Below are 23,542 nucleotides of genomic sequence, written 5' to 3'. Positions count from 1 at the left end.
GTTTATATGAGTATTATTCTTCCTTTTTTTTTGTCTGGTTAGAGGTAAAAAAGAACACAACATCTGCATTTTCCCTGCGTCAATATAACATGGGCAAATGTCATATTAGCCGATCAAACTTTTCGTGTTTGTTTTAAAAGGTCCCCAAACTTTTTTTTTGCACATTAAAGAAATATACTTTCATTTTACCGTTTAATTACATCCCTTTACCGATTGTAAAAGGTTTATCCCCTGTTTTCGTGACATGGACACCACCGTGGAATATTACTGTTGAAATCTTGGTCCCCAAGAATTGCCAAGTCATTGCTAATGGTCCCCTTATAAACCGTCTTCCCCTAAATCCGTCTTCCCCACCACTTTGTTACCCTAATCCGTAACATTCACATCATCGACTTCGCTTTTTTTCCCACGTATAAATCATGAAGATGGCCTCAGAACAAAGCTTCTCCTATGGTGGTTTCAGAGCTTCAGAACTAGACTTACCAAGTAATTACGAACTTCATGCCATGGAAACCCAATTGGAGATTGAGGAAATGCGAGATGAGATGCGTCAACAGCTTGGCGAGTTTAGGGAGGAGATACGCAACTTGAAAAGGAAAGTGACAATGATGGGTGTTGTTGGAGTTGCAGTGATGTCGTTGATTGGGGTTTGTGTTTGCGTCGAATGCAGTGGATGGGGATTTTGGTGGGTGTAGTTTAGTTCGTAGGTAGCACGATGGCGATTAGTCTCTTTTGGGTTATCAGGGTTGTCGAAGGTTGTGTCTTTTTGTCTAATTTCATCATTTACTAGTATATATGTATGTATTAGGTTATGTGTTGTTGGTTGTTTTGAACAATGGTGCCCATTGAGGCTGTAATGGTGTTTAGAACCAAATTTTTGGGGGGTTTTTGTTAAGACAATAACCTCAGTTGTAATGGATGAATGAAATGAAATGTAGTTCCTATTTTAACCTTTGTTTTTGTAACATCCCAAAATTCAAGGCGAAAATTTTCATTTTTAAATAAGTTAATATAAAACCATATGCAATAAAACTGTCAATAATAATGTCTCATGTCAAAACCAAAGTGTCAATAACAAAACATAATGTCATAAAACCATATCAGAGTGTAATCCCAAGGATCTCATGTGTGGAAATCATAGTATGATGCGCTGCGATCAAGCCGGCTCCTTTCCTTTGAAAATAAAACACCCGAAACCAAAACTGTAAACCGTAAGCACGAAGCTTAGTGAGTTCCCCCATCATACCACATACCACATAATACATCGGTATCTTTCAACCGGTAACTGCCATCGGTACCTTTCAACCGGTAACCGGGGACTATTTCACCCCTACCATTGATCACATACTAACATCATAAACATGCTGATTACATACTAACATATCGTAAACAGACAGATAAGCATTGCATGGGTTCTGTATACCCCTTCGGTATCTTTCAACCGGTATCCGCCATCGGTATCTTTCAACCGGTAACCGGAGACTATTTCACCCCTACCACTATCATACAATAACAGGATATGATCATACAGTTAGGCATATCTGGGGTACTGACCTACCCTTTGGTCCTAATGATCGAGTCAGGGAAAAACTATTCCCTGCTACTACCACTAACACACATAGCATATCACATAAGCATATCACATAAGCATATCTCATGAGCATATCACATGAGCATATCTCATGAGCAGACTCAATCCCACACTGCTGAAGTCCCGCAAACTCAACCCTAGCTGCTGGATGACAGATTCCCGATCTGTCAATATCAAAACATTACCCAATTAATAATTGGGTTCCACTACATAACCATAAGTACATGCTTTGGGCAATTACTACATTACCCTTAGCTTGGCTTATTCATGCCCAAGGCCCAATTCATAGGCCCAAAGTCGACTATGACTCAAAGCCCAACATATGGCCCAATTTTCCAAATTAGGCCCAAACCTATATAAGGTCTTACCAAGGCCCAACCAAAAGTCCAGTCCAACATTTAACCTTCTAATGGCCCAATATCATATAATCCTTAAGGCCCAACTATGGCCCATTTATGGCCCAATTTTCCAAATTGGGCCCAACTCCTCATATGGACCTTACCCCAAAGCACATTAATCATTCAAGCCCATTTGTCTGATCTTGGATGGCCCATTAATAACCCAATCATCAAGGCCGAATAAAAGGCCAACAATACACCCAAATGAAATTAGGTTTCACATAAAATGACGATTAGGGTTAAGTGTTTCTCACTTAACCCATTATGGACTTAATCCATTAAGTCAATCATTCTTCTAAAAAAGTCATATGGTGTGATTGGGCTTAATCACACAATTCCATTCCAATTGCCCAAAAGTGGGTCCCAATAAGTCCAAGCCCATAAATCCAATATTAGGGTTTTCTAATCCCATCTTAGCCCAATAGGCCTAAAACCAAGTCCTTAAGCCCATTAGGGTTTTCCTTAGGCCAATTAGGGTTTATTACACCCATTAGTCACATGTTTGGGCTTTTGGGTCCATTAAGCTTCATTGGGCCCATTAGGGTTTCTTAGTCCCTTGTCCAAACATCCAAGCGAGTCCAAACACCATCAAGGCACACCGCCACCCGACACGGCGGCCGGTGGCGGCAAGAGGCGGCAGCCACCACCTCACGGTGGTGGTTTCGAATTTCTTTCCATTATTCAATTTGTAATTTACATTTTACAATGTTGAAACTCAAAATAAACACATACACTAAACAACATAAGCACACACACAGCCACCCTATGGTGGCCGGTGGTGGTAGAAGGTGGCAGCCACCACCTCACGGTGGTGGCGGTGGCTAATCCTCGATTTCCCGGTTATGCATAACACACACACACACTTCATGCTATACTCCATCGGAAAATAGACTCGCACCCAGTGAATACCCACTGCCACCCACACACGGTGGTCAAGGGTGGCAGAAAACACATGGCGGTAGCAGCTTCGGCAACACCATGGAGAGGTGGCAGCGGCGGTCTTGACGGCGGTGGGCAGATGGTGGCCTTCAGGAGCTCGTTTCCGGTGACAGCAAGCTAACAGCCACACGAACTCACACCCACCACCCATGGTGGCTGATGGTGACGAGATAAAGCAGCGGTGGAAGGCAGATGGGCTTACCATCGATCTTCCGGTCACTCACGATGCTCGCAGCAGCAAAACCCCAGTCGATCGTCGATCTTGGCGGCGGGCTTAACGAACACACCGTTTCCGGTAGCGGGGCTGTGACAGAGGCAACCCCCGGTAAAGCATCAGCGATTGAGGTCGTTCCAATGGTTCCGGCGGTGGCTTCCGTGGTCGCTGTGGCGTTTGGATGGCAAGGCAGCGGCGGTAGTCGGCTGGACTCGCGCGGATCGGAACACGAATGAAGGGCGTCGGCGATTGAAGAGGTGAATGGTGGCGGCTGGAGGGATGTATAAGGTTGGAGGGTGACGGCTGCATAAGAATGGTTGATAGGGTTAGGGTTTTGAACCCTTAATACCCGCTCCATCTAAATGTTTCCCATATTGACAATAACAGTCCCTCCCTTCATATTTTCTTTCAAAGCAGAGCCAATATTTACCATTCAAACCCTCAATACATAAATTTCTTTCATAATAAGTCCAGATTTACTAAACAGCCCCTGTCTTCTAAAATCTTTGCGAAACTAATCCAGAATTTACAAAACCGCCCCTTTCTTGACAAATTCTTTTCAATTAAGGTCCAGAATTTACCCTTCAGCCCTCAACTTCTAAATTTATGACAATTGGCCCCTCGAGACCATCCGTTGGTATATAATTAGTTATTTTAGGGCTACTATTCATTCATTATTTTATTTATTTATTTAATAAATAAACGGGTGTTACAACTCTCCCCCGCTTAAATTAGATTTCGTCCTCGAAATCATTCCTTATCCTTCCTTACACACCCAACCACTCTAGTAACATGGTCACCATCCCAGGGCATACCCTTGCCTTCCCAGGGCAGCCATGACCAATCTACGCAAGGCCCTAAAATCTATATGTGAACGGGTCCCTCGCAACAAGCTCTCATTTACCCCGTCTGAAATCTGCTGTCTCGAGATGATCTGAATCCCTGACAGACCACTCTTACTGAATCATCATCGTCGAATCTAGCCCACTTATCTTTCATCTGATTACTCAGTCCCTGATAACTCGAGGTTCCCACTGAAAATCGGGACCACAAGCCCAATTACCTTTGCAGGTCACTTATACTCGGCTAAGGCTCAAATAACCCCGATGTGAGTGACTTGCCACTTCCCAATCAACCAGCTATTTCGTACGTATTTGCAACCTGAAACGCAAATACTAACACTGCCCAAACGCAGAAACTGCCCGAACACTGAACTGCCTGAAGCAGTATGCTGCTACATAGTTGCTTCCCAAAATCTATCGAGACCTGCCTGGTCTCGATTCATTCACCAATGATCTAAAATGTCGGGTTCAGGCCCGGCTGCGGAGCTAAAGGACTCCCCACTTAGTTGCCTCACACGACTTCTGAACGAAATACTTCCCTGGAACTAGTTGCCACTAGTTATCATGCCACAATGGCTCAAACAACTTTCTGATCTAACCGATCGGTTCCATACGTCGAATCCTGACATCACCCAATCCAAAACTAAAAGTGATTGCTACCTAACCAATGGTAGTCTTTCATCACAAACGACCTTAAGCAGTCCATTGCTTCCCTGATCTCATATCTGTAGTGACGTCCCAACCATCTCATTATTGGCTTAACCAGATCTAATCCATTTGGGTAAGTCCGAAATCCAATCCGTGGATTTCCATATCCTTATTGCTGCACCCGAACTGGTGTGTACCATTGCTCCTTTCGCGTCCTAACAACACACTCATGCTATCTACCAACCTAGTGAATGCTACGGCTACACCCGTAGACTTACAACACTCTATCGATATCTGGCTGCTAGTGAATGCTATGGCTACACCCGCAGACTTACAACACTCTAATACTATCTGAATGCTTGTGAACGCTACGGCTACACCCGCAGACTTACAACACTTCCCATGCTAACTGACCACTAGTGAATGCTACGGCTACCCCCGTAGTCTTACAACACTTTCCATACTAACTGACCACTAGTGAATGCTACGGCTACCCCCGTAGTCTTACAACACTTTCCAAACTATCTGATTGCTAGTGAATGCTACGGCTACCCCCGTAGTCTTACAACACTTTCCATACTGGGTCGAACACGCACTCGACCTAACACACAACTGAACTTGAGTCCTAACCGGAAATCTAACCTGGTTCCCGAAACCTGCTATCACGTGACCCCATTGTATCAGTACCGTACCCATGCCCGTGATCAAAGCGTCACAGTGAACCACGAAATCATCTACACCCTCTGGCCGGGTGAGAATCGATGCCTCGCACAACCGCTGTCTGAGAGTCTCGAAGGCTGCTTGCTGCTCAGGCCCCCAACGAAAGGCCACCGACTTCTTGGTCAGTCGAGTCAAAGGAACCTCAAACTCGGAGAAATCCCGTATAAATCTCCGGTAATATCCCGCTAGACCCGGGAAGCTCCGAATCTCAGTTGGAGATCTCAGAATCTCCCACTGCATTGCGACCTCTATCTTGACCGAATCGACCAGAATACCCTTCTGGTTGACAAGGTGCCCAAGAGATTGCACCTTGCGCAACCAGAACTCACAGTTGGAGAACTTATAAAAAGTCTCTCCCCCACTTAGATTCGACTAAGTCTTCACGGCATGCGAGAATTGAAGAATTCCCAATCCGTCTCGCTTTCTAATATCCCACTGATGACGACCTGTGCTTACCAATGCTAGCGTTTAATCACTTATTAAACCTTAAGATCGCCCATCCTCTGAAATCTTGAAGAGTACTCTCGAAATCTGGTCCAATCTGACACCTCAATCCATCTCCCATGCTGTCAATTGAAGTTCTCAATCTTTACTCTGGCTGACGAATCCTCGTTCCCACTTCCAATCTTGCAGTACCACTAAACTCTAACCGAACACAACCCATGCGAAAATACAATTCTCTTGAACATGCGATGACCAACCACTTATGCATCTAACACCCGCGACTGACACTACCCTTTTCCTGCTACTAATCCTTTCCTAGCAACGGTAGTGCTTGAACTCCAAAGTTCTTCCATAGACAATTACCGACCATACCTGGACAATGATAGAACCCCTGAATGCTGACTTTACTGGAGAACTATCACCCCAATCCTGACCGAGTATCCTCTAAATAATATTCCTGCATAGATCTCGACAAAGATCCGAAATGATGACGGTGCGCGCGAAACCCACTCCGCAAGATGCGTCCCTCAGTGGATTCATCAAGGACCTTTCGGCATGCAGGATGGCATATATGATCCTTGATAACCCAAACACTACCAGAAAACCGACCCAAGATCCGACTTATCCAAACTCGCTCACAATTCCAAAGCGATACGTATTCCCAACATCCATCTAGTAGCAGTAAAAGATGACATACCCGCAACATCTGGAGGAATCCTAGTCACCTCCAACTGACATGATCAACCCTGCCACACCTGTAGCAGCCAAAACCCTTGGAGTGATAAACTCCCTCGTGTACTTCCTCGTACGCGTTGCACTGACTCAGGCCTGCTGGCCTTTCACCCGATGATAAGAAGTCATGGGTCTCTTCCTGAGATCCTCTACTATACGCACCTGGCACAAACCTTCTCTTTCCAGGGTGCTCCAAATCGATACAGTATCTACAACTTCATGGAAATCATATCCTTCAGGGTCCGACACCCTGTCACGCTCACTAGTTTGCTTGCCAATGGAAAAGCTGTAACAACTGGAACATCCTCTGTCCCCAAACTGGGTCACAAACTCTTCCCTGAAGCTTCTTAGATTCTCCAAGACTCTCACTGATTCGAGTATGGATCATGTGCTTTCAGTAGTACGGGCCCAATACTACCTTCCACACCTATCCATACTTTCCTCAGTAATCCTCCCGAATCCTCCAAGCCACTTCCACAAACTGGTACACCCAAGTCTCACTGAGCCTCACTACTAACCCACTGAAACATATCCTAGGCTTTCCTAGGTTCCCGAACTCACCCAGTCCTCAGCTGCTGAAAGATTCCCAGTAATGTCAACTAGCTACCTCATGAATATAGCTAGCTCACATTACTAAGAGTCCCACAAAGCACAAAGCAAGCAACATTCAGACAATGGAGAACCTAACCATTTGATCCTCTACTCGGGGATCTATACATGAAATTCAAAGGCTCATACAATCAGGCATAACCTAAACAGGCTATCCTATTACTGATTGATCAGTACTAGCATGCAAGTCTACAAGCACATACAATAGGCATATAAGGCATCCTCCTAGATCCTTAGCCCTAATCTAGCATGCAGTTCTCATAATCATATCATATCATAACATAACATGTATGCGTATTTTGGGGAAAACTTACTTGAGCTCGGCTGATTGCACGCATCACACCTTGTTCTTTTCAAAGTTCTTTTCTCCGTCCAAATTCTTTTTATAAAATGATTTTCTTTTGACAATTTTCATACCAAGCCCTCAGTTTGAGTCCAGACACACCCAAGAGTGTGCCCGAATCCCTCAAACCAAGGCTCTGATACCAACTTGTAACATCCCAAAATTCAAGGCGAAAATTTTCATTTTTAAATAAGTTAATATAAAACCATATGCAATAAAACTGTCAATAATAATGTCTCATGTCAAAACCAAAGTGTCAATAATAAAACATAATGTCATAAAACCATATCAGAGTGTAATCCCAAGGATCTCATGTGTGGAAGTCATAGTGTGATGCACTGCGATCAAGCTGGCTCCTTTCCTTTGAAAATAAAGCACCTGAAACCAAAACTGTAAACCGTAAGCACGAAGCTTAGTGAGTTCCCCCATCATACCACATACCACATAATACATCGGTATCTTTCAACCGGTAACAGCCATCGGTACATTTCAACCGGTAACCGGGGACTATTTCACCCCTACCACTGATCACATACTAACATCATAAACATGCTGATTACATACTAACATATCGTAAACATACAGATAAGCATTGCATGGGTTCTGTATACCCCTTCGGTATCTTTCAACCGGTAACTGCCATCGGTATCTTTCAACCGGTAATTGCCATCAGTATCTTTCAACCGGTATCCGCCATCGATATCTTTCAACCGGTATCCGCCATCGGTATCTTTCAACCGGTAACCGGGGACTATTTCACCCCTACCACTATCATACAATAACAGGATATGATCATACAGTTAGGCATATCTGGGGTACTGACCTACCCTTTGGTCCTAATGATCGAGTCAGGGAAAAACTATTCCCTGCTACTACCACTAACACACATAGCATATCACATAAGCATATCACATAAGCATATCTCATAAGCATATCACATAAGCATATCTCATGAGCATATCACATAAACATACCAAGATAATTATCACAAAGACAATTATCTACCAACTACCCCTGTTGGTGGGCCGACATTGTGGCCTTAGACCCACCCCTACTGGAAGGTAACTCACCTCACACTGCTGACGTCCCGCAGACTCAATCCCACACTGCTGAAGTCCCGCAGACTCAACCCTAGCTGCTGGATGACAGATTCCCGATCTGTCAATATCAAAACATTACCCAATTAATAATTGGGTTCCACTACATAACCATAAGTACATGCTTTGGGCAATTACTACATTACCCATAGCTTGGCTTATTCATGCCCAAGGCCCAATTCATAGGCCCAAAGTCGACTAGGACTCAAAGCCCAACATATGGCCCAATTTTCCAAATTGGGCCCAAACCTATATAAGGTCTTACCAAGGCCCAACCAAAAGTCCAGTCCAACATTTGACCTTTTAATGGCCCAATATCATATAATCCTTAAGGCCCCACTATGGCCCATCTTTGGCCCAATTTTCCAAATTGGGCCCAAATCCTCATATGGACCTTACCCCAAAGCCCATTAATCATTCAAGCCCATTTGTCTGATCTTGGATGGCCCATTAATAACCCAATCATCAAGGCCGAATAAAAGGTCCAACAATACACCCAAGTGAAATTAGGGTTTCACATAAAATGACGATTAGGGTTAAGTGTTTCTCACTTAACCCATTAAGGACTTAATCCATTAAGTCCATCATTCTTCTAAATAAGTCATATGGTGTGATTGGGCTTAATCACACAATTCTATTCCAATGGCCCAAAAGTGGGTCCCAATAAGTTCAAGCCCATAAATCCAATATTAGGGTTTTCTAATCCCATCTTAGCCCAATAGGCCTAAAACCAAGTCCTTAAGCCCATTAGGGTTTTCCTTAGGCCAATTAGGGTTTATTACACCCATTAGTCACATGTTTGGGCTTTTGGGTCCATTAAGCTTCATTGGGCCCATTAGGGTTTCTTAGTCCCTTGTCCAAACATCCAAGCGAGTCCAAACACCATCAAGGCACACTGCCACCCGACACGGCGGCCGGTGGCGGCAGGAGGCGGCAGCCACCACCTCACGGTGGTGGTTTCGAATTTCTTTCCATTATTCAATTTGTAATTTACACTTTACAATGTTGAAACTCAAAATAAACACATACACTAAACAACATAAGCACACACACAGCCACCCTATGGTGGCCGGTGGTGGTAGAAGGTGGCAGCCACCACCTCACGGTGGTGGCGGTGGCTAATCCTCGATTTCCCGGTTATGCATAACACACACACACACTTCATGGTATACTCCATCGGAAAATAGACTCACACCCAGTGAATACCCACTGCCACCTACACACGGTGGTCAAGGGTGGCAGAAAACACATGGCGGTAGCAGCTTCGGCAGCACCATGTAGAGGTGGCAGCGGCGGTCTTGATGGCGGTGGGCAGATGGTGGCCTTCAGGAGCTCGTTTCCGGTGACAGCAAGCTAACAGCCACACGAACTCACACCCACCACCCATGGTGGCTGATGGTGACGAGATAAAGCAGCGGTGGAAGGCAGATGGGCTTACCATCGATCTTCCGGTCACTCACGATGCTCGCAGCAGCAAAACCCCAGTCGATCGTCGATCTTGGTGGCGGTCTTAACGAACACATCGTTTCCGGTAGCGGGGCTGTGACAGAGGCAACCCCCGGCAAAGCATCAGCGATTGAGGTCGTTCCAATGGTTCCGGCGGTGGCTTCGGTGGTCGTTGTGGCGTTTGGATGGCAAGGCAGCGGCGGTAGTCGGCTGGACTCGCGCGGATCGGAACACGAATGAAGGGCGTCGGCGATTGAAGAGGTGAATGGTGGCGGCTGGAGGGATGTATAAGGTTGGAGGGTGACGGCTGCATAAGAATGGTTGATAGGGTTAGGGTTTTGAACCCTTAATACCCGCTCCATCTAAATGTTTCCCATATTGACAATAACAGTCCCTCCCTTCATATTTTCTTTCAAAGCAGAGCCAATATTTACCATTCAAACCCTCAATACATAAATTTCTTTCATAATAAGTCCAGATTTACTAAACAGCCCCTGTCTTCTAAAATCTTTGCGAAACTAATCCAGAATTTACAAAACCGCCCCTTTCTTGACAAATTCTTTTCAATTAAGGTCCAGAATTTACCCTTCAGCCCTCAACTTCTAAATTTATGACAATTGGCCCCTCGAGACCATCCGTTGGTATATAATTAGTTATTTTAGGGCTACTATTCATTCATTATTTTATTTATTTATTTAATAAATAAACGGGTGTTACAACTCTCCCCCGCTTAAATTAGATTTCGTCCTCGAAATCATTCCTTATCCTTCCTTACACACCCAACCACTCTAGTAACATGGTCACCATCCCAGGGCATACCCTTGCCTTCCCAGGGCAGCCATGACCAATCTACGCAAGGCCCTAAAATCTATATGTGAACGGGTCCCTCGCAACAAGCTCTCATTTACCCCGTCTGAAATCTGCTGTCTCGAGATGATCTGAATCCCTGACAGACCACTCTTACTGAATCATCATCGTCGAATCTAGCCCACTTATCTTTCATCTGATTACTCAGTCCCTGATAACTCGAGGTTCCCACTGAAAATCGGGACCACAAGCCCAATTACCTTTGCAGGTCACTTATACTCGGCTAAGGCTCAAATAACCCCGATGTGAGTGACTTGCCACTTCCCAATCAACCAGCTATTTCGTACGTATTTGCAACCTGAAACGCAAATACTAACACTGCCCAAACGCAGAAACTGCCCGAACACTGAACTGCCTGAAGCAGTATGCTGCTACATAGTTGCTTCCCAAAATCTATCGAGACCTGCCTGGTCTCGATTCATTCACCAATGATCTGAAATGTCGGGTTCAGGCCCGGCTGCGGAGCTAAAGGACTCCCCACTTAGTTGCCTCACACGACTTCTGAACGAAATACTTCCCTGGAACTAGTTGCCACTAGTTATCATGCCACAATGGCTCAAACAACTTTCTGATCTAACCGATCGGTTCCATACGTCGAATCCTGACATCACCCAATCCAAAACTAAAAGTGATTGCTACCTAACCAATGGTAGTCTTTCATCACAAACGACCTTAAGCAGTCCATTGCTTCCCTGATCTCATATCTGTAGTGACGTCCCAACCATCTCATTATTGGCTTAACCAGATCTAATCCATTTGGGTAAGTCCGAAATCCAATCCGTGGATTTCCATATCCTTATTGCTGCACCCGAACTGGTGTGTACTATTGCTCCTTTCGCGTCCTAACAACACACTCATGCTATCTACCAACCTAGTGAATGCTACGGCTACACCCGCAGACTTACAACACTCTATCGCTATCTGGCTGCTAGTGAATGCTATGGCTACACCCGCAGACTTACAACACTCTAATACTATCTGAATGCTTGTGAACGCTATGGCTACACCCGCAGACTTACAACACTTCCCATGCTAACTGACCACTAGTGAATGCTACAGCTACCCCCGTAGTCTTACAACACTTTCCATACTAACTGACCACTAGTGAATGCTACGGCTACCCCCGTAGTCTTACAACACTTTCCAAACTATCTGATTGCTAGTGAATGCTACGGCTACCCCCGTAGTCTTACAACACTTTCCATACTGGGTCGAACACGCACTCGACCTAACACACAACTGAACTTGAGTCCTAACCGGAAATCTAACCTGGTTCCCGAAACCTGCTATCACGTGACCCCATTGTATCAGTACCGTACCCATGCCCGTGATCAAAGCGTCACAGTAAACCACGAAATCATCTACACCCTCTGGCCGGGTGAGAATCGATGCCTCGCACAACCGCTGTCTGAGAGTCTCGAAGGCTGCTTGCTGCTCAGGCCCCCAACGAAAGGCCATCGACTTCTTGGTCAGTCGAGTCAAAGGAACCTCAAACTCGGAGAAATCCCGTATAAATCTCCGGTAATATCCCGCAAGACCCGGGAAGCTCCGAATCTCGGTTGGAGATCTCAGAATCTCCCACTGCATTGCGACCTCTATCTTGGCCGAATCGACCAGAATACCCTTCTGGTTGACAAGGTGCCCAAGAGATTGCACCTTGCGCAACCAGAACTCACAGTTGGAGAACTTATAAAAAGTCTCTCCCCCACTTAGATTCGACTAAGTCTTCACGGCATGCGAGAATTGAAGAATTCCCAATCCGTCTCGCTTTCTAATATCCCACTGATGACGACCTGTGCTTACCAATGCTAGCGTTTAATCACTGATTAAACCTTAAGATCGCCCATCCTCTGAAATCTTGAAGAGTACTCTCGAAATCTGGTCCAATCTGACACCTCAATCCATCTCCCATGCTGTCAATTGAAGTTCTCAATCTTTACTCTGGCTGACGAATCCTCGTTCCCACTTCCAATCTTGCAGTACCACTAAACTCTAACCGAACACAACCCATGCGAAAATACAATTCTCTTGAACATGCGATGACCAACCACTTATGCATCTAACACCCGCGACTGACACTACCCTTTTCCTGCTACTAATCCTTTCCTAGCAACGGTAGTGCTTGAACTCCAAAGTTCTTCCATAGACAATTACCGACCATACCTGGACAATGATAGAACCCCTGAATGCTGACTTTACTGGAGAACTATCACCCCAATCTTGACCGAGTATCCTCTAAATAATACTCCTACATAGATCTCGACAAAGATCCGAAATGATGACGGTACGCGCGGAACCCACTCCGCAAGATGCGTCCCTCAGTGGATTCATCAAGGACCTTTCGGCATGGAGGATGGCATATATGATCCTTGATAACCCAAACACTACCAGAAAACCGACCCAAGATCCGACTTATCCAAACTCGCTCACAATTCCAAAACGATACGTATTCCCAACATCCATCTAGTAGCAGTAAAAGATGACATACCCGCAACATCTGGAGGAATCCTAGTCACCTCCAACTGACATGATCAACCCTGCCACACCTGTAGCAGCCTAAACCCTTGGAGTGATAAACTCCCTCGTGTACTTCCTCGTACGCGTTGCACTGACTCAGGCCTGCTGGCCTTTCACCCGATGATAAGAAGTCATGGGTCTCTTCCTGAGATCCTCTACTATACGCACCTGGCACAAACCTTCTCTTTCCAGGGTGCTCCAAATCGATACAGTATCTACAACTTCATGGAAATCATATCCTTCAGGGTCCGACACCCTGTCACGCTCACTAGTTTGCTTGCCAATGCAAAAGCTGTAACAACTGGAACATCCTCTGTCCCCAAACTGGGTCACAAACTCTTCCCTGAAGCTTCTTAGATTCTCCAAGACTCTCACTGATTCGAGTATGGATCCTATGCTTTCAGTAGTACGGGCCCAATACTACCTTCCACACCTATCCATACTTTCCTCAGTAATCCTCCCGAATCCTCCAAGCCACTTCCACAAACTGGTACACCCAAGTCTCACTGAGCCTCACTACTAACCCACTGAAACATATCCTAGGCTTTCCTAGGTTCCCGAACTCACCCAGTCCTCAGCTGCTGAAAGATTCCCAGTAATGTCAACTAGCTACCTCATGAATATAGCTAGCTCACATTACTAAGAGTCCCACAAAGCACAAAGCAAGCAACATTCAGACAATGGAGAACCTAACCATTTGATCCTCTACTCAGGGATCTATACATGAAATTCAAAGGCTCATACAATCAGGCATAACCTAAACAGGCTATCCTATTACTGATTGATCAGTACTAGCATGCAAGTCTACAAGCACATATAATAGGCATATAAGGCATCCTCCTAGATCCTTAGCCCTAATCTAGCATGCAGTTCTCATAATCATATCATATCATAACATAACATGTATGCGTATTTTGGGGAAAACTTACTTGAGCTCGGCTGATTGCACGCATCACACCTTGTTCTTTTCAAAGTTCTTTTCTCCGTCCAAATTCTTTTTATAAAATGATTTTCTTTTGACAATTTTCATACCAACCCCTCAGTTTGAGTCCAGACACACCCAAGAGTGTGCCCGAATCCCTCAAACCAAGGCTCTGATACCAACTTGTAACATCCCAAAATTCAAGGCGAAAATTTTCATTTTTAAATAAGTTAATATAAAACCATATGCAATAAAACTGTCAATAATAATGTCTCATGTCAAAACCAAAGTGTCAATAATAAAACATAATGTCATAAAACCATATCAGAGTGTAATCCCAAGGATCTCATGTGTGGAAGTCATAGTGTGATGCACTGCGATCAAGCTGGCTCCTTTCCTTTGAAAATAAAGCACCTGAAACCAAAACTGTAAACCGTAAGCACGAAGCTTAGTGAGTTCCCCCATCATACCACATACCACATAATACATCGGTATCTTTCAACCGGTAACAGCCATCGGTACATTTCAACCGGTAACCGAGGACTATTTCACCCCTACCACTGATCACATACTAACATCATAAACATGCTGATTACATACTAACATATCGTAAACATACAGATAAGCATTGCATGGGTTCTGTATACCCCTTCGATATCTTTCAACCGGTAACTGCCATCGGTATCTTTCAACCGGTAATTGCCATCAGTATCTTTCAACCGGTATCCGCCATCGATATCTTTCAACCGGTATCCGCCATCGGTATCTTTCAACCGGTATCCGCCATCGGTATCTTTCAACCGGTAACCGGGGACTATTTCACCCCTACCACTATCATACAATAACAGGATATGATCATACAGTTAGGCATATCTGGGGTACTGACCTACCCTTTGGTCCTAATGATCGAGTCAGGGAAAAACTATTCCCTGCTACTACCACTAACACACATAGCATATCACATAAGCATATCACATAAGCATATCTCATAAGCATATCACATAAGCATATCTCATGAGCATATCACATAAACATACCAAGATAATTATCACAAAGACAATTATCTACCAACTACCCCTGTTAGTGGGCCGACATTGTGGCCTTAGACCCACCCCTACTGGAAGGTAACTCACCTCACACTGCTGACGTCCCGCAGACTCAATCCCACACTGCTGAAGTCCCGCAGACTCAACCCTAGCTGCTGGATGACAGATTCCCGATCTGTCAATATCAAAACATTACCCAATTAATAATTGGGTTCCACTACATAACCATAAGTACATGCTTTGGGCAATTACTACATTACCCATAGCTTGGCTTATTCATGCCCAAGGCCCAATTCATAGGCCCAAAGTCGACTAGGACTCAAAGCCCAACATATGGCCCAATTTTCCAAATTGGGCCCAAACCTATATAAGGTCTTACCAAGGCCCAACCAAAAGTCCAGTCCAACATTTGACCTTTTAATGGCCCAATATCATATAATCCTTAAGGCCCCACTATGGCCCATCTTTGGCCCAATTTTCCAAATTGGGCCCAAATCCTCATATGGACCTTACCCCAAAGCCCATTAATCATTCAAGCCCATTTGTCTGATCTTGGATGGCCCATTAATAACCCAATCATCAAGGCCGAATAAAAGGTCCAACAATACACCCAAGTGAAATTAGGGTTTCACATAAAATGACGATTAGGGTTAAGTGTTTCTCACTTAACCCATTAAGGACTTAATCCATTAAGTCCATCATTCTTCTAAATAAGTCATATGGTGTGATTGGGCTTAATCACACAATTCTATTCCAATGGCCCAAAAGTGGGTCCCAATAAGTTCAAGCCCATAAATCCAATATTAGGGTTTTCTAATCCCATCTTAGCCCAATAGGCCTAAAACCAAGTCCTTAAGCCCATTAGGGTTTTCCTTAGGCCAATTAGGGTTTATTACACCCATTAGTCACATGTTTGGGCTTTTGGGTCCATTAAGCTTCATTGGGCCCATTAGGGTTTCTTAGTCCCTTGTCCAAACATCCAAGCGAGTCCAAACACCATCAAGGCACACCGCCACCCGACACGGCGGCCGGTGGCGGCAGGAGGCGGCAGCCACCACCTCACGGTGGTGGTTTCGAATTTCTTTCCATTATTCAATTTGTAATTTACACTTTACAATGTTGAAACTCAAAATAAACACATACACTAAACAACATAAGCACACACACAGCCACCCTATGGTGGCCGGTGGTGGTAGAAGGTGGCAGCCACCACCTCACGGTGGTGGCGGTGGCTAATCCTCGATTTCCCGGTTATGCATAACACACACACACACTTCATGGTATACTCCATCGGAAAATAGACTCACACCCAGTGAATACCCACTGCCACCTACACACGGTGGTCAAGGGTGGCAGAAAACACATGGCGGTAGCAGCTTCGGCAGCACCATGTAGAGGTGGCAGCGGCGGTCTTGATGGCGGTGGGCAGATGGTGGCCTTCAGGAGCTCGTTTCTGGTGACAGCAAGCTAACAGCCACACGAACTCACACCCACCACCCATGGTGGCTGATGGTGACGAGATAAAGCAGCGGTGGAAGGCAGATGGGCTTACCATCGATCTTCCGGTCACTCACGATGCTCGCAGCAGCAAAACCCCAGTCGATCGTCGATCTTGGTGGCGGTCTTAACGAACACATCGTTTCCGGTAGCGGGGCTGTGACAGAGGCAACCCCTGACAAAGCATCAGCGATTGAGGTCGTTCCAATGGTTGCGGCGGTGGCTTTGGTGGTCGCTGTGGCGTTTGGATGGCAAGGCAGCGGCGGCAGTCGGCTGGACTCGCCGGATCGGAACACGAATGAAGGGCGTCGGCGATTGAAGAGGTGAATGGTGGCGGCTGGAGGGATGTATAAGGTTGGAGGGTGACGGCTGCATAAGAATGGTTGATAGGGTTAGGGTTTTGAACCCTTAATACCCACTCCATCTAAATGTTTCCCATATTGACAATAACAGTCCCTCCCTTCATATTTTCTTTCAAAGCATAGCTAATATTTACCATTCACACCCTGAATACATAAATTTCTTTCATAATAAGTCTGGATTTACTAAACAGCCCCTGTCTTCTAAAATCTTTGAGAAACTAATCCAGAATTTACAAAACCGCCCCTTTCTTGACAAATTCTTTTCAGTTAAGGTCCAAAATTTACCCTTCAGTCCTCAACTTCTAAATTTATGACAATTGGCCCCTCGAGACCATCCTTTGGTATATAATTAGTTATTTTAGGGCTACTATTCATTCATTATTTTATTTATTTATTTAATAAATAAACGGGTGTTACAGTTTTGCTTTGCATATGATGTTATGGTTTGTAATGAAATGTACCAAATGTGAAGGTCGTATGTTGCAGGACTTCAATTTCCCCTTGAAGTATGGTTTGTAATGAAATGTACCAAATGTGAAGTTCCCATTATAACCTTATGTGGAAGTACATTGTTATAATTCAAGTCCATTGTTATATGGAATTGCATTGGAAGTACAATTATAAAAAAAAAGATTCATGTTATGTTTTAAACTAAAGAAACTAACATTCATGTTACAAACATAAAACAAACATCCATACATTCATTAATATCATAACTTGGTGTTTTAAAGACACGTTAATATTCATGTTACAAATAGAAAACAAACATCCATACATCCATAACTAACATACTCCAAAAACATCTTTAATCCAAGTCCATTGGTTTGGTTGATGTATCACCTTCACCGTTTTTGCCTGCAACCTTTTTTGCCAACTTTTTCTTTAGTATCCTCTCTGACTTTTTTCTTAATTTCAGTGTATCTACTTTTTTTACCATTCTTCTTAGTCACACCACTTGTTGACTCACATTCACCTTCTCCCATTTTGAAACCAATTCCACTTCTAGTATCACCTTCACCCTTTCCCTTCCCATTTTGCCCTTGACCCTTCCTTTTCTTTAATGCACTAGATTCACCTTCACCTTCAGCCTTCCTCTTTTTCACCTGACTTTTTTGGGGCTTTGACACTGCATCACAGGTTGACTTATTGTGGCCTGATTTCTTACAAACACCACATAACATCTTTTTGCCTGCCTTGGATACTCTGTGTGATCCAGTAACCTCAGTACTGTCCCTCTTTCTCTTAATAGTAGGTCTCCCTGGCATCTTCCTTTTCAATGGTGGCAAAGGTGGTATGTACTCTGTTGGGCGCCACATTGCACTCCCATTCATGCTTCCAATTGTGTACTTGTATGTGTTCATATATATGCAAGCACGATATAAAGGATCAACAAATGCCTCTACATCTCTATTTACATAACTAATGGCTGCCACTGAGTGTACACAACCATACCCATTCATTTGCCAAATCCTACAAGAACATGTTTTCTTTTCCAGATCAACTCCATAAGACTCTCCTAAGTTTCTTTTTTCAAATGTATTCAGGCCACTAGGAAGCACTTGCCAGTACCTACAAATAATAAAAGTTAACAGGGGTAATTAAAGTACCTTGACTGGATATTCAATTCAATTATGGTGAATAATATAGTACCTTTGTTGGATCTTTAATTCATTTAGGGCAAGCCTTATGTTTGGACATACATCAAGATGTCCCCATCCACTCCCTTTCTGCCTCAAACTACATATCCTCTGCATCACATATAGTCTAATATCCTCCAACATTGTAATAATTGGCTTCTTCATAGCCTCTAATATAACATTGTTAAAGCTTTCAGACAACCCATTCTCAACTGCATCACACCCCCTTCCTAATTGAAAAAATGCTCTTGACCATGAGTTTGGATTCCTTCCAATCAGATGCACATAAGCAGCAGGGCTAATCATTTGAATCTCTTTCATTGCAGAATTGAAAAGAGGTTCAGTTGAGGCCTTGCAAGCCTTCCAAAATAGTTTCTCAGACTGAGCCCCAGGGAATTTCTTCTTGAAATTAGAAAGAACATGCCTGGCACATTGCCTATGTTCTATCTCTGGAAATAAATCTTTCACAGCTTCAATTATCCCCTCCATTTATATCATCATAATATTCAGAATTATATCACATTTGAAAGAAATTAGGTATGACATTATAAAGTAGAAACATACCTTATGTTGATCTGACATCAATGTCCTACCAAAACCACCTTCAAGATGCAGATCTTCTTGCAAGTTTTCTAAGAACCATTTTCAGTTGTCTTTATTTTCAACACAAACTGCATCCCAAGCTATTGGGTATATATGATTGTTACCATCCCTACCAACATCACATAATAACTGACCAGTACACATTCCTTTTAGAAAACACCCATCTAAGTTTATTATCCCTCTACAGCCACTTCTCCAACCCTTCTTTTGTGCATGCAAACATATATATATCCTGCTAAAGTAAGTTTTCCCATCTGGCATAGAGTTCACAGACAACTTGACTGTTGACCCTGGATTAGACCTTTTTATCTCTTCACAATAGGACCACAACTTTGCATAATTTTCCACTATGGTACCTTCAACAAGAGACATTGCATGTTGCTTAGCTCTCCTACATTGTCCCATACTAACCTCTATGCCAAATTTAGTCTTTACTTCCTCTTTTAACATCCTAACATTGAATTTCTGATTCTCAAGCACTTCCCGGGTGAAATGACTACCAATCCATCTGTAATTAACAATTGACCCTAATTTAAAATTTCTTGCACAATTGTGGTCAATGATAAGGGACTTGATTTGGAAAGACTGCTCCTCACTCATCCATGATGCCCAAAGCCTAAATGTGCATTGACCATTACTACACTTAACCAATAACCTTTTACTGTCGTTTTTTAAAAGTACAATTGATATCCATTTGCTACAGCATAATTACAAATCATAAATTTTAATTGTTTAGGGTTGGTGAACCTCATACCTAGAATTGGCAACTGCTTCTTCCAAGGTATGTCTTCAATAAACATCGGTTTTCCTTTCACATCTGGGACATTATCATCTTCATCATCTTTTGGATCACCTTCTGTGGCCTCCTCATTTTCATTACCCTGACTTACTCCTTCATAGGTTATTCCTTCCATGTTGATTTCTTGTGGACTCTTAATTTCAGTTAGGTCAATACCGTCTTCCCCTTCGATTGACATGTTTGACTTGACAGAACAATTATCCTCATTTTCATTTTCATTTGCCTTCGTTTACATGCACAGTAGTACCAAAATGGTCCATGTAAACAAAAACTTGTACTCCACATTGATAAGCAATGTCTATAAATTCTTGATATTGACGTTCATTCGAAATCAAGGTTAAACCTTCTGGGATTTGTAAATCGGGTTGACAATAATAAACTTTCTCACACTTCTCTTGTGTGAATCGTTCAAGAAAACCCACAAACTCATTAAATGACATACCAGCAAAATCGACGTTCTCGAACACATGATGAACACCATCAGAATAGCAAAAAGGTTTGTTGATGAACACACCTTGGAAATGAACTTTGATTGACAGGAATATAGCCATCGATCTTCAGTTACTATGGTGGGACGACGAGGGTTTTCTTCAATGACGAGGGGTTTCTTCAATAAGGGGGAGGGGATTGTATAACGCACACGGTTTACTTTATAACAAATTAATATAAGTACAACACATGTGGCCATTTCATTAATGACGTGTCACCGACATTTTCCCTCGTGGCATGTATATTACCTATCAACCCGGTAAAAGGTAACATAAGGGTATTTTAAAACAGAGAAATGAAAGTATATTTCTTTAATGTGCAAAAAAAAAAATTAGGGACCTTTTAAAACAAACACGAAAAGTTTGATGGGCTAATATGACATTTGCCCATATAACATCAGGTAGTTTTCCTGATTTTTTTTTTTGTATATTTTTACTTTTTACATGGTATACTACTGTACAAAAATGGTACTGATGGATCAATAGCCTGCATTTACACAATCATAGGGTCTAACTGAAGTTGTATTAGATCGTTATGTTCATTGGTGGGTGTTTTGGACGAATATACCCTTGCTTCTTTGTTGTTCTGTGGGTTATATTTTAAAATAATACTCGAAAAAAAATTCATTCATCTAACCACCTGATATATACTTTATAATTAAAGAAAATACATCAACCAGCTCAGGTTTTCACCTTTAAGTATGCTTTCATTTTATGATCCAATCTATCCTCATGGTCATGGATACTGTTGTGACATTTTTTAAGAAGTAATTTGATTTTTTTTTTTTTGCATCCACATTCGTTTATATATGTTTCATAAGTTTGTTTTTCTGCCTTCTCAACAATATATTGGAATATGATAATGTAAGCTTTAAATTCATAATGATTATTGAATATATGTTTATTTTGTGTTATTTGTATGTATTAAATAGGCCGAAGGGTAAAATAGTCATTCATTCAGGTTTATATAGTATTGCTGGTAGATGTTGCTTTCAATGATCACTCAGAAGAAACAAGGCAATTTCATTCTTCCATTCTGTGTTTGTAATCAGATATTTCTTGACTATTACTCCAATTTAACCGTATCTTCTATACAAGCCGTATAAGAAACACCTATCAGTTAGGGACTAGGGATTTTTTGACATATTTTATACCTTTTTTCGCGAATCGTTGATCAAATAGCTTTTCAAATGATCCAACAACAAGAAGTAAATTTTTTCCAGATCATTCCTAGCTGTTCTTTGTAACTGATAAGGTACAACAATTTTCTTAGTTAGAGTTCACACTTCTTTATAAACTTCTATTAGTATGCTATATTTCTGCATTCATACTTTCGCTTTTATTGAATTATTTATAAGAAAAATCCAAAATAGAACGGAACAAAAATGATTGGGCATATATGAAAAATTGGAAGTGATATATTTTTTTTTATCTATTTACTGACCATCAAGTCTCAAATGGTTGGTTTTTATGCCTTTGTATCAGAATATATTTTACTTTTGTCATTATGATTTTTGGTTATATTTTAGTAAAATAAAATATTTTTTTTTCGAAATTTTGGTTTTGGCTTCGGATTTTGGAATTGTTTTTGAAATTTTGGAATACGAAATGTCGGTTTTTCAAGTAAATGACAATCTTACTTTGTTTTAGGTTTGTATTTTGAATTTTTTTTGTTAGATTTCATTAAATCATTTTTTTTTTCTAAATATCGGATTCGTTTATTTGTATTTTGGACATGTTATTGGAATTTTTGATTACTTTGTCCAAAAGGTTTAGTATGAAATCATGATTTACATTTTTTTTTTTTTCAGAAATATATTTTTTACGTGAAAAGGCGCTTTGGATTTATCAAATACCTTCTCTATATATTTGCAAAACCTTTCATCATATGTTTTCTAACGTATTTCAAGCAAGTGAGTTTTTCTCTTCCATCCACCAATTTACTGATAAACAATTCACGCATGTTCAAAAGTCCATCAATATGTCTTCTTCCTATCAAATGTGACTTGCCCATTGTTATTATGGTGGAATTTATTTAACTATTTATATGCTTGCATATTCTACTTTCTAAGTTCCACCCTAACATATTCAAAATATGTTGTGCTTTTTTTTATTAAGGTGTTGTTCACTGTTTGAATAAAAGATGCTTAAAAGATATTTAAAAATGTGACGGAAATTAAAGAGGAGAATGAATTGGGGGAAATTTGTATTGACATTTTGTAGGGATTTTTTTGATACAACAAAGTACATCGATCACTTTTATTGGATGGGAACGGATGATCAAGTAATTAGTGAGATCGATTTTCATGTTTTCGATAATCTTGTGGCCGAAGAATGTGGAACGAATGTATTTAGGATGAATAATTGTTATTGGTTAGTAAAGATGAACGGTTTTTATTTTGCTAGGGATGTGCCAACAAACTGGCAATTAAAATATGTATGGGGCCAATAATGATTTATAATATGTTTGACATGTTATTTTATTTTGATTTTTATTTTCAATTATTATAACCATTAAAATCATCTGCGCCGATAATTTTTTGCATAAAAATAATGTACGTACTTGTTCATTCCTAATTAATATCTTACACCAAAAATAAATTTTTTGAAATTATTTTAGTGTCGTTCTAACATTATTATAAATAACTAGTAAAAATCCCCGTATTCGCCTTGGGTCGGTCTTTATTTGTTTTAATTTTTTCGTATTCCAACAAAAAGTAAAAGCAACTTGCTGTCCGGAAGGTTTTTCTGATATGGTGTTGGTCGGATATATTCTCAGAA

At 42.0% G+C, this 23,542-nt stretch overlaps 1 protein-coding gene and 1 long non-coding RNA gene across 2 annotated transcripts; one reads left to right on the top strand and one right to left on the bottom strand.

The window, feature by feature from the left end:
- Positions 1-18,076: 18,076 nt before the first annotated feature.
- On the bottom strand, positions 18,077-20,451 carry LOC145131598 (uncharacterized). Its single transcript, XM_079066270.1, has 5 exons — positions 20,222-20,451; positions 19,609-20,171; positions 19,436-19,503; positions 18,885-19,354; positions 18,077-18,803 (listed from the first exon to the last, which is right to left on the bottom strand). The coding sequence occupies exons 1-5, from the start codon at positions 20,449-20,451 to the stop codon at positions 18,077-18,079; spliced, it is 2,058 nt and encodes a 685-aa protein (XP_078922396.1).
- Positions 20,452-21,841: 1,390 nt separating this feature from the next.
- On the top strand, positions 21,842-23,224 carry LOC145134893 (uncharacterized). The gene is made up of 3 exons (XR_013719411.1): positions 21,842-22,016; positions 22,573-22,674; positions 22,985-23,224. It is a non-coding gene; the product is annotated as an uncharacterized LOC145134893 (long non-coding RNA).
- The last annotated feature ends 318 nt before the right edge of the window (positions 23,225-23,542 follow it).

This window comes from Lactuca virosa, chromosome 8, assembly GCF_052849685.1.
Source record: "Lactuca virosa cultivar CGN04683 chromosome 8, Lactuca_virosa_CGN04683_v6, whole genome shotgun sequence".
Classification (NCBI taxonomy): Eukaryota; Viridiplantae; Streptophyta; class Magnoliopsida; order Asterales; family Asteraceae; genus Lactuca; species Lactuca virosa.
Note: the sequence above shows the minus strand (reverse complement) of the source record. Positions and strands in the feature narration are given on the sequence as shown.